At 41.4% G+C, this 19,227-nt stretch overlaps 1 protein-coding gene across 3 annotated transcripts in view; it reads right to left on the bottom strand.

Moving 5' to 3' along the window:
• Positions 1-19,227, bottom strand: part of UST (uronyl 2-sulfotransferase) — a 242,739-nt gene that overhangs the window by 141,293 nt on the left and 82,219 nt on the right. For all 3 annotated transcript variants that reach the window (XM_045573321.1, XM_045573320.1, XM_036413823.2), the window contains exon 2: positions 1,935-1,978. In XM_045573321.1, the coding sequence (XP_045429277.1) occupies positions 1,935-1,978 (44 nt within the window). The remainder of the gene's footprint in view (positions 1-1,934; positions 1,979-19,227) is intronic.

Raw genomic sequence — 19,227 nt, forward strand, 5'->3', positions numbered from 1 at the left:
GGTAGCCCCAGGCTGGTCACTAAACATTGAGTACAAGAAGGTAAGTTTTTATAAAGTGGGCCTGGGTCTTCTGAAGAAGTAGAACCCTGTTTAATCAAACCCAGAACCCAAAGCCATGTACCAACATGCCATTGAAGGAAACAGCTGATGGGTCTCACATACAGAGCCACCTAACACCTCTTCCCTGCAGGGCACTTGACCCCACTTGGGAGAGAAGTACAATCAGTGGCAAAGGAAACTAGCAGGCCAACTGCACTATTCTTCTTTCCCACCCTGACTTACCTTCTCTTCTAGGCAGGTTATTGAGCAAAGGAAATATGTTTTCACTACCAGAAAAGTTACAATGGGAATTGTCATGATACTAATAAATAGCCTTTATGAAATAAGCCATACCACTCCTTGTAGGCTATTAGCAGTAAAAATCCACACAGAAAATGGCCAGGGGAATGGTTTTCTCTATATCTGTGGCCTTATATCCCCAGACCAGTAGCACCAGCATCTATTAAGAGCTTGTTAGAAATGCAAATGCTCATATACTACCCCAAACCTACCAAAGGAGACACTCAGGGGCCTGGGCCCTGCAATCTGTGCTTTAACAAGGCTCCAGTTTGAGAACACTGGCCTACTGGAAACACTGGGACAGGAGCCAGGAGATCTAATTCAGATTCCAGCTCTTGGTGGCATGGTCCAACTCAGGGAAATTGAATGAACAGCATTGCACGGACATAAGGAAACTGAGGTGAGATGGACATTGTTCTTCTCTTCAGAGGGTGTCCAATCCTCTAAATATTTTTTCCCTCCAGGGTAGGAGCTATTTTATTGCTGCTGTTCTTGTTTTGTCTCATATTTGTATGAAGCTTCATAGGCCCTCAATATGCAGTGGGCCACGTGGTAGAGCCATTCATGACTGTGACAAGCACTACTGTACCATTCATCAATGATCTTAATGTTACTTCAGTCTAGTTAACATTCCTCACCACTTATTTAATGCTCATAGCATGCCAGATGCTGAGTGCTTGTCATATTTCACCTCATTCAGTCCTTTTAGAAGTCCTATACTTTGGGCAGTATTTTTAATCCTACTTTGCACATTACAACACTCAAGCTCAAATACTAAGTAATTTGTCCAGTGTCAGACACTGAAAGTGGCAGAGCCAGTGGTGAACCCGGAAACACCTGATTCTGAAGCTCATGGTTTTAAATTGGGTGGAGTTCTTCAAATCCCCAACTCAGAGCTGATGTTAGGATACATTCCCAGCTACTAAGGTTAGTGGTTGGTTTTCTTCTCAGTATGTACTTAAAACTGTACTTTGCAGGTAGTGCCTTCGGTTGCCAAGGACTGTCTATATTTTTGTAGACTGACATTTAGTTTTCATTGATTTCAAGAAAGCAGATAGTGGTAGAGAACTACATTAATACTTTGCTAGATGGTTCTTCTGACCCTTAAAAACTAAAGCCCAAACTGCTTATAGAAAAAATAAAAGTGGGCACACAGGCCAGGCCATGTCAGCCTGGGGAGGACACTGGGAGAGAAATCTGGTTCTAAGGCGTTGAGTCTTAAGTGGAGTATACCACTGAAGGAAGGCCAGGGAGAAGTGGGCAGAGGTGAGTCTAGCTAAGGCTCTAGGGAGGGAGAGGCTGGGTTGTGGGCATTACATCATGGGCCAGCATGGGGAAGAAGCCAAAGACCTGAAGTTAGCTGAAGGCTCCAGTGCTTTGACAGCTATAGCTACTGATGAGATCCTGGCTCTCCTCTCTCACCATTTTGGCTACCTCCTTTTCTCCATACTATAAGTCAAAGATTATCTTGACATCTACCATCGACTATTTTCTTGTGGAGAATTCAGGGCCAGGAGAGCTCTGGTTGGGGTTGGTGGAGGCTGTAGGTACTAAGAGAAGGAAAAAGGGCTTTATACCACAAGCAGAGGCCTTACCTTACTAGGAGGTGGTCCATGGTCATCCAAGTAAGTGGAATTTCCTAGGGAAAAAGAAAAAGAAGCAAGTCAGTGAATCAATAGTTTTAAACCCAAAATGAATTCACTAACAAGGCATTGCAAATAAGCATTCTAGATATACTTTTATTCAGACAACTGTACCAAGGAAACACGGGCAGGATTTTTGCTGTATCACCATGCTTGGTTAATAGTTTCAGCAGTTACAAACATTCTGTACACCTAGGTGTGTATGCACACAGACATACACACGCAGAAACATGCACCACGATTCCTCATCCAGTATCTGCAGGTGGCTCAGTGTACATCAGAATTACATACAGGGCTTTTTAGAACAGATTGCCCAGCCCTGCGCCCACAGGTTCTGATTCAGCAGCTCTGAGCACTTGCATTTCTGACAAGTTCCACGGTGAGGCTGAGGCGGTGGGCCCTAGAACCACTGCACTGTTTCCCCACTTTGTTTTGAGTGTCAATTCCCTTCACTTTTTTCAGTCTAGCTTGCTTCCAAGCTCCATTTGTCTTAGTATAATAGCCACTTGCTGGTTTGTGTGCTTTCAGAGTGCATGGTTACTATTTCCTGATGAACAAAGACTCAGAAGGATTAGCAGCAGGAGCTAAAGGTTATTGAGTTTCTTTAATATAGCAGGTTCTCTGCTAGGTGTTTTACAGGTATTCAGTCATGTAATTCAAGTATCATGGGCGGGATGTAATTATCCCTGCGTACGGAGGAGAGAACAGAGGCCTGGAGAAAGCCAGTCATTAGCTCATGGTCACACAGCTATTAAATTGCAAGAGGAGGGAGAGAAGACTGTTTTTTCCAGAGGCTGCTCGGTTATCTCCCCATCCAAAAAGCCTAGGCTGTTGATATCTCCGGCAACCTGGATATGGCCAATGTGCCCACCTGGCAACACGTTGAATCACCTGGAGAGCCAATGATACGACCAGTATAATCAGAGACTCTTCTGCAAGGGGCAACACTTGTGGTCCAGGGGAAATCATCCCCACCAGAAGTGAAGTTCACCAGACTCTCTAACAGAACAAACTATAACAAGTATGGTAAACACAAGAGTACTTAGAACAGTAGAGGAGGGAATAAGGCAAAGGTCTTCATCGGAGTAGATGAAAGATGATTTTTTAGGAAGGAGCAAAGTGACTTGAGAAATTGGGATAAAAAGAGGAAGTAGAGCTTAAGCCAGGGACAGTTCGAGTGGGGAAATTTATAAAACATAACTAAGTGGGCTTGGCCTGTGGGCCCTTTTCCATCCTGAAGCATCACCCATCCCCTTTTCTTTGTAGTCTTCTGATTTATGGCCCACTTGATGTTAACAAGTTCTGTACTCGCACTGGCCAGTTGGATGAGGTAAAGGGACAACGGCCTGCAACATTCGTGTATAAGAAACACACTGAAGCACAAACACCTGGCATGCTCGTGATTGCTTTATTTTTAAGAAACTTTGAAATATGAATGTGACTCACAGTTTGTTAGCTGTTAATGATTATGCTGCATTCCACTGGTTACATACACAAACAGGAAGTGACACCTATGCCTGGCTTAACAAAGAGGAAGCGCACAAAAGAAATCAGAAAAACAACCACCTGAATCTAGAGAGATAGTCAGAACTGTCTCTACAAAGCAATGGGTATAGCTGCGGAGGGTTCCATGTGCTCATCATGTAAGTGTGTCTTCCCAGGAGGGAGGCAGAAATCCTAAAGTCCTTTAGCATGTTTTCCAGGTATCAATCTCAAGCTCGAACTAAATGTTTCTAAAACACTGAAAGTTTCCATTAGAACCAAAGTCCCTGAAACTCTTATAAAGGACTGACCCATGCCTGATTGCCACCTCCAACTCCAGACATGGGTCCCACTAACTCCTTAGCAACTCTTCTTTTTTTTTAAAAAAATATATTTTATTGATTTTTTACAGAGAGGAAGGGAGAGGGATAGAGAGCTAGAAACATCGATGAGAAAGATCTAACAGCTGCCTCTTGCACACCCCTTACTGGGGATATACCCGCAACCAATGCACATGCCCTTGACCGGAATCGGACCTGGGACCTTTCAGTCCGCAGACCGATGCTCTTTCCACTGAGCCAAACTGGTTTCGGCTTAGCACCTCTTCTTGATTGTCTACAGGCAACTCACACTTTTGCTAGGCCAAGCAGAACTCTATATTTGCTTAGATTCCACCCCCCAAATTTCTGCTTCCCCTGTTTGCCTTGTTGGGTTGCAGGATACAGCCTTTCTCCCCTAGGCTCCGAAGTCCAAGAGTCATCCTTGGTTCATCTCCTTCCCTTAACCCATCCGTACAATCCAGTGCAAGTCCTATTGGCTCAGCCTTCACAATATTACTCAAATCTGATCACATTTCCCCAGGCCTTCTGGGACATCCAGGAGAGCCCTTGTGTTTCTTCTGTGCTCTCTAATTTTTTTTCCCTACCCATACAGCCATCAGAGGGATCTTTTAACCTTATCGATCCAACCATGTTAGCCCTCTGTTCAAAATCTGTTTCTCTAGGAACAAAACAGTCAGCATCTTGTATGGTTTATAACCCTACATGACCTCAAGCCCTGCCTCCTACCACACCCACCACCAGCCACAACAGCCATCTCTCTGCTCCCAACATACCAACCTCTTGTGGGTCAAGGACCTTTTGAACTAGTTCTTTCCTCTGCAGAAAAAAAGCTCTTCCCCATTCTCTTCACTCACTCAGGCTCAGCTCACATATCCTCCCTCCTTCCCTCTCACCCTTATAGAGAGAAGACTTCATTTCCTTCCACGCAGAGAAAGAAACAGGGCTGACCAGTGTGGGCACTTGCACTGGGGACCCCATTGTTACCTCCACCAGCAGATCCCTGACCTCCCATCCAGTTATGGTCCTGCATCTTCTTAGGACAGAAGCTCTAAATGCCTTTGCTTTTAACAGATGTACAGAAAAGGGGCCGGGAGGGTGGGGGAGAGGGAGGGGGAGAGGAGGGGGAGAGGGAGAGAGAGAGAGAGAGAGAGAGAGAGAGAGAGAGAGAGAGAGAGAGAGAGAGAGAGAGAGAGAGAAAGGTACCTGGATTTCTTAGGTTGAAGGCAGTAAATTTTTCTTTTTCTAATTCAGGTCAAATCTCATTTTTTAGAAGTTAAAAGTAACAGATCTTATTCAAGCTGATTCTAATCACAGGTCACCTCTGTCATTTCTGATGTTCAACAGGAGTTCCAAATCAGAGGAGGACATTGCTGGAACGCTGACGCTCACAGAAGGGCTCCAGACCACAGAGGAGGCCGCCAGGCAGCTCTGGTTCGCACCTGCTCCGGGGACATAACCAAACTGACAAGGGCCGAGGCTCACAGGCTGCCGAGAGTGGGCTGGCCCAAGGCACTCTTGGTTTACACCTTACCCCACATGGGTTGCCCAAGCCTTTCTGAGACTCCACAAATCCTTTCAAAAATAATTTTTAGACATTCTAGTTTCAGAATATATTTGCATTCTGTTGCAACCTCTCTTCTTGTTTCAAGGTAAAAGGGGAGGTAAAAGCCTCCTCCTCCATCTACCCAGGGTAACCCCAGACCCCAGTCAACTTAACCAGGGGATATTCTGTCAATCCTTGGAGACACTCCTATTTGACCTCTACACACACTGCGAGGGCCCACAAGGATCACAAAGGAAAAAGCCTCCAGAAAATCTGAAGCAAAGACACTGTATGGTCCCAGCCCAGTGAGGCACCCCCTTTCCCAGGCAGTTTACCTGGAGTGGAGAGAAGATGGGGGCCTGGTCAACACATGTCCCTGTGAACCCAATAGAAACCAACACAACTGGATAAAGAAGAAACTGCTAGAAGCACTGACAGGAAGAAGGGCTGTTGGATAGAATCATCAGGGTAGTGAAATAGCAACAATGGCTCTTACGTAAGAGGAGAGTAGAGAAGAGCCAGGGGAGATCCTTTAGTGGATTCAGGAAGATCCTACTAATAGCAATGACTGTCACTGATGACAGCCCAGGGTGATAGAAGGATTACTGTAGGGTGCAAAACAAAAGACCTGCGCTCAATTTCACTCCCATCCCTTCTGAGGTGAGTGACCTTGGAAATACCACCTAATTTCCCTGGAGCTTAATCTTCCCACTTGCAACACAACTACATTGATAGTAGCACCTAAGTAGCCAGGTGGTGATGAAAATGAAACTAGACAAGTATAAAAGCACTTAGCACAGTGCCAGCCTGGCACATACCGGTAGCAAGTGCTCAATGAATGGTAGCTATTTCCTCATCTTATATTAACCCAATTTTATCCTTGATATTTAATTTAACCATTTTCTTTATTATTGAGAAAATCAAAGAGAATCCTGGGGAGCAGTTTATTGTTTTAAGGATGAATATTAACATAAAGTAATTATTTGTTTTTGCCTATTATTTTCTGATACTGGCTTGATATGCCTTCAAAAATATACAATTTCCCCTCAAATTGTTTGAAATACCTTTAACAATGTGCAAATGAAGTTAGAGAACCTTCAGGGGATAGAATTTATTCTTGACTCTGAAGTCTTCTTGCATTAGCAGATTTATTTTTGTCTGAATTGGTCCCCGAAGAATAGAAATGTTTTAATTCTTATTCCTGTTATAGAAACCATAATATGCATTAGTGTCAATGTCAAAAAAGCCACCTCGATATGGTGCCAAATTGATCAAATATCAGCAGTTCCTTTACAGTCTTTCTTCCATGGCCCTTTTAAATCATAATCATGAGCAACTGAAATCCTTTTCCCTTTTACTCAGAAGCACACATTTCACACACGCTTCTGGTTACCTCCAGCAGGATCCTGTGGCTGCATTCCCCTCCCCACCCCCTGCGGAGTCTGGGCCTCTGATAAGACCCTGTTAATGAAGGAGTCACTGTTGAAGGCAACACTGAAACTCCAGCTTAGTATGTGCCAAAAAATTATGCTAATGCCACCCTTTCCACCATTAACCATGGGTTACATTTCTCTAAGAGGCAGCTGTCAGCACACACCAGCCGTGGTTAACAATGAGGAGTTTGTATGCTGAGTAAACATCTCCAATAGCCCCAGTTCTTATAATTAATGCAGCCCCGAAGACACTGTAATGGAGGAAAATCGCTTGCACAGCTTTCTGTAAGCTTTAATAAAATTATTTTCCACTGAATTCAAACCAATAGTTCTATGAACTATCTATCAATACTTATGTATATTTACTAAAATATCTTTTAAAATATCTCAAATGTTCACCCAACCAATTAATAAAGGCAAAAGTATCTAGAAAATACTTTCTTGAGTTTAAATGATAAAAATGAGTATACCAGACACTGAAAAAAAAAAAAAAGCAAATTAAACTGTTATCAATTATGATTTAGAAAGCAGCTTCCATTTGTAATAAATTTTAAAAGCAAATTAATGCTTCTTTCTTTATATGTCTGGTTAAAAAATACTGCCTTTTCTATAATACATCCTTTTCTTTCATTAAATCTGAATATACATTTTAGGATGTCAAGGGTACATTTGTAGAAGAAAATTACTTTTGGAATCAAATGATCAATGAACTACTGCTATAATAAAAACCTAAATATAAATATGAATTATTGCCAAATTAGCTCAGGAATTCATTGCAATAGTATTACATGTTCTCATGCAGATAGAAATGGAGTATCAAATAGACATGGAATACCTTGAGTTTCTGTTTCAATCCAGTAGATTTTTCTCCTAGAATAATTACTACAGTCAATTGATCCTTCCTGTGTAACTGTAATACACCCATTAATGGAGCAGCACCAGCCCTACACACCTCAAGCTCTAACCAGAAACCAGGTACGTCGTTTTCTTCTATCCAGATCTACCACCATGTAGCCATCATGAGAATTGACACTTTCAATCCCATGCTTATTGCATGAAGCCAGTGTGGGCCATACCTAATCATACATCTACACCACACACCCCTACCCAATATGATTTCAGAAAAGGGAAATAGCTATCATATAGTCCAACCCCTCAATTCATGGAGGAAACAACTTAACCAAAGAGAGGTCAACACCCATGGCAGGTTAGCAGAAGAGGTTAAGAATAGACCAGGTGACTGGTGCTCATAACACAGCATAACAGTCTTACCGCATGCCATTTTTTACCCTGAATGGTATTTTCAAGCTTGATCACAGAGATCAAGTTTACTCTGCAAACTTGAATTAGGATGACTTTGGACTATAACATAATCAAATTATTTTTCTAAGGGTAAAGATATATCATTGAGAGAATTTTAAAAGAAAATATGCTTCCAATATTGATGAGAATTACCAGAGAGAATAATTTAAATGCCCTGTAAGTGGCTACAGGGCGCTTTCAATCTCTGAAAGCAAATACACAAAGTTAGATGTTCAAGTGTTAGTATGTTTTATTGAAATGTAACTCTTTGAATATCAACTTCCACAAATGAATCGAACACAAATGAGACCTGGCCCTGTGCAGAAATGTGAGATACACCCTTGTAATGGAATCAGGCACAGCAACATTAGGGGATGTTTCCCAGCTGTGTCCTGAAGAAAAGATGGATAGGTGTCCCTGGCCAGGGTACCCGGTGCCTGGGATGCAGTACTTGGAGGTGGGCAGGAAATCTGCATATCCCTGCAAAATGGCAAATGTAAATAAGGATATCCCTATGATCTTGAAATCAAGATCAGAAGATGAAGTCTCATTTAGGAGGCAAAGGGAAGTCTGTGCAAAGCCATGGGCTCCAGGGCACAACTGAAATAAGCTTACATGTGTATGGAGTTCCAGAGTCCCCCTGCACCATCTCAGCAGCACCTCCGTCAGCCCGGAAAGACCAACACGGCAGGAGAGAAGCTGATCCCCCCTCCACACCACCTTGGGGCTCTGCACAACAGTGGGCAGATTTGTGGTTTCCTGTGGCCACCATGTGTGCTGAAACATCCCTCACCACTGTGAGCCTGTGGAAAGGCTAAACCAAGAATCCGATGAAAGAAATCTGTGGAGACCAAGTGAAGAAACCCCATAGAAAAGCCATGAGCAGGCTCTGGTGATGTTCTAAAAGTGAAATAAGCCGAAACCAGTTTGGCTCAGTGGATAGATTGTCGACCTGCAGACTGAAAGGTCCTGGGTTCGATTCCGGTCAAGGGCATGTACCTTGGTTGCGGGCACATCCCCAGTAGGGGATGTGCAAGAGGCAGCTGATCGATGTCTCTCTCTCATGGATGTTTCTAACTATCTCTCTCTCTTCCTCTTTGTAAAAAATCAACTATATATATATATATATATATATATATATATATATATATATATATATATATAGTGTGTATACATATATATATATATGTATATATATAGTGTGTATACATATATATATATATATATATATATATATATATTTAAAAAGAGTGAAATAACTCCTTCTGGGTTACATACAGATCGCTACTTGCTTAAAGTTTAGTGTCCAAGCAAACATATATATTTAATGGATTAAAAAAGATTGTGTTTCTAGCTCTGCCTCCTACTTGATGGGTTTTCTGGGCCATGGCCCGAGGCCACTGATAAATGAGCATCTGTGTCTCCTATATATTCTATTCAATAGATGAAATAGTAGTATGATTGACACGGAAATGACTTGTCACTTGCCAATTCTTCTCATGCTTTAGGGAAGTGAGATGAGCAAACATTCCACGGGGCATTTGGAGTAAACCGCGCTAATGATATGCATGTGCACAGGCTGCTGCAGAGCTGCTCATAAACGCTGGTGCTGATTGTGAACGTGTGTGGGTGAAATGGTTTGCAAGCGAAGTCGGTCTCATACAAATGGGGTGAGGCACAACTGTCCCATCTGGGTGACACCTTCACATAAACCTTTCAAGTCACACAAGGATCTTCATTTCTTCCTTGTTAGGTCTTCAAATGTAAAAGAGCATTTTTAATAGAGCAGCAGAAATTATTGAATCATTCAGAACAGTAATCCTCACAAAATGAACTAGCAAGCTATCACATGAGCCTGGTGGTTATCTATTTAAAAAGAGTTTCAAAAATTTCAACCTGTCTTTTATCATCTTTCTAGTTCTATTTTGTATCAGATTTTAATAGGATTATAAGGCAAGATTTCTGTGGTTTGTAGAACTATAATATTGGAAGATAAAAGAGGATTCTTATACATCTATGTTATTCTGTAGACCCACTAGAAGAAGAAAAAAAAGAGCCAAACAAATAGATGCCTCAAAACCATACATTTTTTGCCAAAATAAGCTGAGGTCCAAGGGGGGGAAGATGTAGGAGAAAAAACACATGGGCTTTGCAGTGAAACCCACCTACTGAGTGTAACCTTTGGCAAGGTCTTAGTTCCTGGGTTTTGGTTTCCCCAGAGTAAAACAGAAAGAATAAGACTTCCCTTTTAGGGCTGGGGAGATTTGAATTACCACTTATTAACTGCCTGGCATGCATACAATAAAGTATAGCTGTTATTATTATATTTAAAATAGACCTAATTTAAAGACATGGAACGTTAAGTAAAAGCCCTTCTGAGTAATCACATACATAAACATCAGCCACAGCACCGAAATATGCACCCCTCATTATGCACTAGAATGGCCTGTCGCCCCCTTCCTCCGTCTTTCTCAGGATTTATGATGGGAGGTTATACCTGGGCATGAAAGCAATGCAATTTTTAAAACCCCGGCAGGATGTCGGTATTCCTATGCTTGTATGTCTTATTCTAAAAGATAAAGTGTGCTGGAGGTCATAAATACTCTTGAGCACATAGTGGATCCGTTTCTTTTCTAGCCAAGTCTTCATCCTGCCTTCCAACAAAATGAGTTGGGAAGTGGGCTTTCTTACACACAGCAAGAGGAATCCTTTGTAAAACCCTAGATGCCTTAAATTCATCACACATCTGGATATACTCATGGTCTTACAAAGTCACAGGGAGCCACTTTCTGACCCATTGAAGCACTGAGTCTGAGGGCAGAGGCAGACAGCAGACTTGGGAGCTTTGCTAGGAGAAAATCTGACAGATTTCATCTTTGCATTAGAGCAGAGAGCTAGTTCCCTGGCTATTTACTTGTGAATTCCAAATATATTCAAGCCTACTTAATGTCAGCTTGCCTGTTGGAGAATGCTTCTTAATAAAATAATTTCCTCTATCAGCAGAAAACAGCAATCAAATAAATGAATCTAGGCTAACCCCAAACAACTTAATGGTCATGATATCGAGGGAGCATCAGCTCATCAGAGACAGAACTCTCAGTCTAAGGAGTCATTGAAGTGGCCTTGGTCTCAGAGTAGCATCCTCAGAGAGGCAGTGATAAAGTCACAATGATCAGGCTCACCTAGAACTGTAAAGAAAATTCTTTCACTGGATGGAAGAAAGCGCATGGTGACCTTCTGACCTTCCTCCCAACTCTCAGATTCCCTGAGGGCCCCTTGTGACAACAGCTCAATGAAACTGCTCAATCTTTGCAAGTTGCTTTGTTTATCATGTAGATTTCAATCACATAAATAAGTGTGTGTGTGTGTGTGTGTGTGTGTGTGTGTATATAAAAATAGAAATATCGATGCTATCAAGAAGTCATTTTATCTTGGGAATGCTCTTTTTAGCATAGTTCTTGATATATGAAATGGTATTAAAATATATTTATTAAAATATAAATATATTAATAATATATATAAATACATAAATATATCTATATTTTTAAATACACATAAGATTGAACCTTGTGTGTGTGTGTGTGCATTCAACCCTGCCTTAAAGAAAGGCAGAAATGGGAAGGAAGGGAAAGCTGGTTAAAGTAAAATGTTCTGTTCTGTCAGGAACAACTTTATGGCAGCCAAAGGAGGTAAGTGTGATAGATTTTTCTCCATTGTGACTGCCAGGCAAACACATCCTGATTTATGCCACTGAAGTGGTAGGAACTAGAGCTGCATGAGGATGAGGCAGTTGAACTTGAACACATGGGATGGAAGTTAGATTTGAGTAGAGGAGGATTGAAGGATTCTTGTTAATGACTTTGTAGCTAACCTTCTACAAGAGAAGCCATAGACCCAGCAAAAGGTGTGGAAGACTCTGGTTGGTCTAGAGACCATGAACACTTCGAATTCAAGCAAAGCCATTACACACCCTCAAAGAAAAAATCATGCTCTGTGAGGGCTGTGAAAAGATAAATCACAGGAGGGTATGTGATGGCTTTTATATGTGAGCGAGAATAATTGAAGAAACTACTCGGCAATGAAGAAAATATATTTCTTGATGGTGCAAAGAGGCACCGGAGCAAAAATAACGTGTAAGGATTATAAAAACAATAATGTAGGCTTATAAATAACAGGAGAAATTGAATATGCTAATGAAATCGTGACAGTGAAAGCTAGAAATAGAAAACTAGGTTCTACTCCCTAATAGAAATGTGAAGCAGTGAGAAATGGATTTGTTGGTAGGGGACCATTGGTCCTTTCCTGCAGGATAGAAGAATGGGGAAGGAAGTGAGTGTCTGTTGCATGCCAAGTGTGAATCGTGCAGTTGGGCAAATCATTCCACAAAGTTCTCTCTTCAGTCTTTAGGCAGGTATTGTTTTCTCATGTTGTCCTTGAGGAAACAATCTTTCCGAGAGGCCAAAAGCTTTTGTAAGAAAGGACAGCTAGCCAGCAGCAGGGCCAGGATGGGCGTGGAGCAGTCCACTTCCAGAGCCCACTGCAGATCGCCTGAGCACTCCGACCCCCACATACTGCCGTCCTGCTGCCTGCAGAGCACCAGGGATTTAATACAGTCAGGGATTTTGAAAAGTCTCTCAAACCAGTGAAAGATGTACGGTATGAGGGCTTTTCATAGGTTTTTAAAAGTATATTACTTTATTTTTTTAGTTAATACGTAAAATAATTTTGTCATGGGACAAAGGGGAGAATTTTAAAACTCTCTCTGTGTAACACACTTATTCTAAAGTTACATAAATAAAGCTGTACATATATGTAAGCGATATTTGTCTAGAAGAGATCATTTGTTTCAATTGAAGACTCATTCTATTTTTAAATAAGTTCCATGCATATTCCCAAAAACATTTAAGTCAAGCTTACAAGACATTTAAGACAAGTTTACAAAAATAGTTTTTATTTTTCCTCACTTAAAGTGGCTAACCAAATTTTAGCCACTCCAATCCCATCTTACTTCTTTGATTAAGTCTATTTTCAAACCTCAACTATACTCACTTATCTCCTCTTTGAATTCCCACTATGAGAGAGATAGAGAGAGAGAGAAAGAGAGAGGTGAAAAAATGTAATTTTATATAATGTATGTATACATTTTTATAATTTTATAAAATATATTTACATTTTTATAATGTAAAATTTTATGTTTATGTTTTATAAAATATATTTATACTTTTATAAATGTATATTTATGTTTTATAAACATGTATTTCATAGTATTATAAATATATATATTTATAAATATGTATTTATATTTTATGAATCTATATTTATGTTTTATGAATATATATTTGTATAAATATCAATATAAATATATATTCATAAAACATAAATATATACTTTTAAAAGTTTCCCCAACAAGAAGAGAAGGGTATGCACTAGCCCTGGACCGTAACCAAATCTGATTGCTGAATGTTCCATTTTGCTTTCAGCATGGATCCAGCTGGTCTAAAAATTAAGTGTTTCTCTTTATTTACATTCTCTATACTAAAAGTAAACAACTTCCCCTAAAAAGCCAAAAAAAGAACTGACTCTTCCCTGCTGTACCTCTGATCACAGAATTAAACACCACACTGAACATTCAGTGCTTGATTCATAATCATGGAGAGTCATTCCTAAGCTTCAGATACCCAAACCCCAACTTAAAGGGCACTTGAGAGACAATTTCAAAAGTAGACCCTTTTGTTACTCTTTTCCTGGGATCATTCTGAGCTCCTATTCCAATCACTAATATTACAAAAATCACCTGAATATCAGCAGATCGGATTGTCTTTTGAGCCAAATTCCTCTAACAGCAAGCATCCTTGAATGAGCCACACCAAACAGATTCATCCAAGTCCTGTATGTACCACCTGTCCTCGACCAAGACATCCAAATGACGTTTATAGTAGAGGCCAAATAATTTTTTAAAGGTTTCAAGCCAACAGAATGTTCACATCATGACCACTTCTTAATCTAAATATCACAAAGTATAAAGCAGCATTTTTGACTTAGCTTATCTAGATTTTTAATCTGTTATGAACACAACCATGGTATATACAATGCAAACGGATTTATAAATATTTTTATAGGCACTTATGGAGCAAACACACATCAGCCCTTTGGAACACTGTGTGCTGAGGGACAAACAAGAGGAGCCAGAGGAAAAACTCCTGACCCATGTCACTGCCCAATCAACTGGCCTCTAGAACAGCCTATTGTCAAGTTACAACCCTTTCCTCGGCTGTGGCTATTGATTAGGAAATTTGGGGAAGCAGGTGAGGGTCAATACCCATTACTGCATCAATACCAACACTCCCACCGACGGCTGCAGTGTTTTCAGTGTCTCAGAAGTCAGTGCGTGAGTTTGCGTTACACACCACCTCAGCATCACTCACACAAGCACTGTCCTACAAGGACCACATGCTGACCGGCTGCACCACGGGGCACAATCAGATTGCTTTACACAATCCTACTCCATCATGTGGCTGCCAGGAAGCCCTACTCTTTGCAATCAATATTTTCCATTTTTACCCAGGTTCTGGATTCTCGTCTGGTGAGTATCCTTGTTGGCTGACAGCATAACCACTACCCTGTGGTTTCTCAACCACCAGTCTCTCAGGCCTGAATCAGACAGAAAAATAAACAAAGGTAGAGAAGACTTGCTATGCTTCTTCCTCTTAAAACATCTGGGAAATTCTGTAGGAGGTAAGAGCCCTCCAAGGACACCTGGGCTCTGGATCTGGCTTCACCGTTAAGCTGTGTAATGTTGGTCGGGCCACTTAGCATCACCGAGTCTCAGTTTCCTCATAATCTGAAGTCCTGGTGTAAACACTGTGCTATGAGCTCTGTACTTAGGCACCTGCCCGTAGCTCTAATTGTACTCACCAAGACGTGTTGATTGATGGACTAAATTCAGAGGAAGGACTAGAGGTCTATGTTGGTGGAGCTTAGAGTGGAAGTAAGGCCTTACTAGTAAGCCTGGCATTCAGGGCAGACATGATAGAGCTCAGGTGTGATAAAGGGAAGGGCATGTACAACAGGGGAACAGCGTAGGCAATCAAGAATCACAGGCACAACGTAAACTGATGAACAGACCCGGAGACAGGGAAGCATCGATCAGACTGTCAAACCTCAGGAGGGTGGGAGTAAGGGGGAGAGATCAACCAAAGGACTTGTATGCATACATATAAGCCTAACCAATGGAAATGGACAACAGTGGGGTGGAGGTAACGTGGGGAGGGGTTTGGAATGGGAATGGGGGGATGAGGACAGTTATGTGATACCATAATAAAAAATAAAGAATCACAGGCAGCAACAGCTTGGCCCATATATGTGGGCTTGGGATGGGGGTGGGGAGATAGCAAGCACACAGGGGCAGATAAAACTGTAAAGGGAATATGAACACATGACAGTATCTGCAGCTCTTCCATGAGCATTTGTACAACCTGTCATGGAGCTTGTGGTAAAAATGTACACTTCAAGCCAAGTACACTGGGTGTGTTTGCCAATTTCAAGATGTTTTTATTTGAGCTCCATATAAAAATGATCAAAAACCCCTCAAAACATAGGATAACATACTATTACACAGACATTCCCTCCTTCAAATATCCTACATAATAAAGAGCTACTATGCAAATAGTCGTCAAGCCCTCACATCATAATGGCTCAGACACTCAACACTGGGGAGAGAGGGATGGGGGCCATCCAGACACAAATGAACTTACAAAAGAGGAATGGGGACCAGCCAGGCTGCAGGCTGGGAGAGAGTCAAGCCACCCACCCCATAGTTCAGGGCACCAGAGGCTGCACCTGCGGCCCGGGAAAGGGACAAGCCGCACGCCCAGCACCTACACACACACACACACACACACACACACACACACACACACACACATCACCAAGTTCTGTAATCTAGTTATAAGAAATTACTCGTTATAAAATATTACCTCTGGGGATCAAAAAAGGAGGAAAAGGATAAAATCAGGGGTTGAACTCAGTAATGCAGTTTAGATTCCAATTCCCAATTAGCTCTGGTATGCAGACTGACCTGAAATGGAACTCAGGGCAAGTTTATACTCATCACTCTCTATTTTGATCAGTGCTCTGGACCAAGTCCAACAGCTTGTGCACAAACACCTGACTTACCTAGATAACCTCTGATAGTATTCAAGAGATGACATGGGAGGCCCAACCCCCCAACTCTAGTCCCATCTCTTAAAGAGGTAACTATGCCTTAGTCGCTGGCATGTATTACTAAAGGAAAAGCTACTGTTAAGGACATTTATGTGAATAGGACCTTGCATGTCCATCTCAGCTGAAGCTGCTTCCTATGAATAAGAACTAAGTTTATTTGTACCTTGACTGCACAACCCTATGCTAATGCATTTGGTTCTGTTTTTGTTTCCTGTTTAGCATGCATCATTTCTGTGAATGTTTACCATATTTACTTTATATAATATTAATTTACAAAGTTGTAAGTAATTGGCCTATAGTGTAGAATTGGACTTTTCCCCTTAAATACAAGGGGAGAAACATGTCCCCTGTCAAATGACAATTTTTGTCAGGTCCAAGTGTCGCCCTTGTCACTGTCAGGTCTAGGGTGCAGGAGTCACTCAACACAACTTGTATTTTCCAAATCTCCAGTGAGACCTTGGGGTTCAACCAAGGCACGCCCCCTGCCCAGCTTTCTAGCTAATCTCACTGTCTCCAAGAGTCAACTTTTCTCCTGAAGTAACAGGGCCATGAGTGAGCAAAATTCAGGTGAAAAAAATAGAGATTTCTTCCTGTGGGTTTGCGCCTTAAGAAATGACTTTGGCCTCTGACAAACTGCTTCCACATACAAGTCTCCACCTGCCTCAGATTCCTCTTCACTCAACTCTTCACTCTCGGATTCCATGCTTCAACTCTGAAAACTGCCACTTAATCCCCTTAGTTATTTGGCTCTCAGACTACAAATATGCCCTCTCCATGTGAACAGACCCTTCTAGAAGGTGGCACACTCCTCTCCTGCCTGTCCCTGCTGGTCTTCCTCACTGACCTTCACAAGAAGTGGTTCCCTTTGGCTAGGATGGTCTTCGGCTGCTTCCAGGACATGAATTCCTCCCCTGTGAAAACTGAGTGCTCTGGGACTCAAAGCAAATTGTTTGAACCCCACAAAAGAAGATATGGAACTAATCTGTGGCAAGGCGAGTAGGTTGTAAGAGCCACTCGTCACCAAAACTGGTATGGCTCAGTGGATAGAGTATTGGTCTGCAGACTGAAAGGTCCCAGGTTCAATTCCGATTGGGGGCATGTACATTGGTTGCAGGCACATCCCCAGTAGGGGGTGTGCAGGAGGCAGCTGGTCGATGGTTCTTTCTCATCGATGTTTCTAGCTCTCTATCCTTCTCCCTTCCTCTCTGTAAAATAATCAATTATATATATATATATATATATATATATATATATATATATATATATGTGTGTGTGTGTGTGTGTGTGTGTGTGTGTGTGTGTGTGTGTGTTTTCAAAAAGAGCCACTCCTCTAAGAACACTGTGAAATCTTGAAAGGCCACTAAAGAAGAATTGTCACTGGAGTAAGTAAGTGATGGCACCACAATGCCAAACTGTTTCAACATCAGAGGCTACTAAAATGCTTTTCTACCTTTAATTTCTACCCTCCACCATCCAAGTGCTGCCCATTTCACTGTGATCTACACCACCCACTTATCAGCATCATTAATCAGGAGCCAGGGCCTTTATGTCCAACTACCCTCACTCCTTCTCCGCCCTAATACTTCTGTTCCAATGCAACATTTGTCTAAAATTTCATTTTACTGACTTCTCCCAAAGCAAGGTGATATTAAAATGAAAATTTTGCACTCAAGGAATAAACTTTTCCTGAAATAAAACATAAAGACAAAAATCAGTGTCATAGCTAACACATTCGATGGCATACTGCAGCCCTAAGAGCACAGGTAACTCTAAAGAAAAGCACACTCAGACAAAGTTTGATTCTCAGTTTTGCAACCGGAGAAGAGAAAGAGTAAAAATATTTGGGAGGAAATAGAATTGTCTTTTTGTAAATGGGTAATTTATTTCCTTGAAATATTGTAGATTGGTCAAGTTCCTCCCCAACCGCACATTCACAGTCACGTCCACCCTTGATGTCCATACAGTGCCCAAGTCCATGCCTCAACTCTGAAATCCCGCCAGATGTTTTGATCAATTACCTGCCATAAGTTATCAGATTTAATCATGTCTGATAGGTGTTAGGGAATAAAGAAAGAAGTCTGTTACATGATGCCAAAGTTGTGCATTTTTGTCCTTACCTATCTAGCAGAGTGGAAATCTTTTAAAATGTCACACCAGGGTTCCACGCATGCATAGGATGGGGAGTGAGGAGTGTTAGCGGTATGCAGTAGTCTCCTACTGAAGGACACATGCTTTTGAGAAGATCAGTATCCTCATTCATTCAACAGATGTTTGCTGAAATTGTGTGGCAGGCACTAGGTGATGTGCTTCTCATCCTAACAGACCATCTGCCTGGTAAAAGAGGGAGCCAGGTTGCAGGCAGTTGTAACCAGGTGTGAGATGTGGAAGAATAACAAAATGAAAAAAAAAAAAAAAGAAGGAGAGGAAGAATGGAAAAGCACAGACAAGGAATAACCATCTCAGGCTTGGAGGGGTCAATGGAGGTTTTCTGGGGAAAGTGTATCTGCGATCTAATGAGACAGATAAAGAAGTTGTTTCCATAGCTTGGCTATTATAAATAATGCTGCAATAAGCATAGGAGTGTATGTATCTTTTCGAATTAGTGTTTTTGATTTCTTTGGATCAATACCCAGAAGTGGGATTGTTGGATCATACTTTGATTTTTAATTTTTTGAGGAATTTTTAATTTTTCATAGTGGCTGCACCAATTTACATTCCCACCAACAGTGCCTGAGGGTTCCCTTTTCTCCATGTCTTCACCAACACTTGTTTTTTGATGTATTGATGATAGCCATTCTGACAAGTGTAAATTGATATTTCATTGTGATAACGATAGACTTATTGAGGTATTCATTTATATAGTATATGTAAATGTCTAACCACTATGTTGTACACCTAAAATATAATATTGTATGTCAACT

This window comes from Pipistrellus kuhlii, unplaced genomic scaffold (assembly GCF_014108245.1).
Source record: "Pipistrellus kuhlii isolate mPipKuh1 unplaced genomic scaffold, mPipKuh1.p scaffold_m20_p_5, whole genome shotgun sequence".
Taxonomy (NCBI): Eukaryota; Metazoa; Chordata; class Mammalia; order Chiroptera; family Vespertilionidae; genus Pipistrellus; species Pipistrellus kuhlii.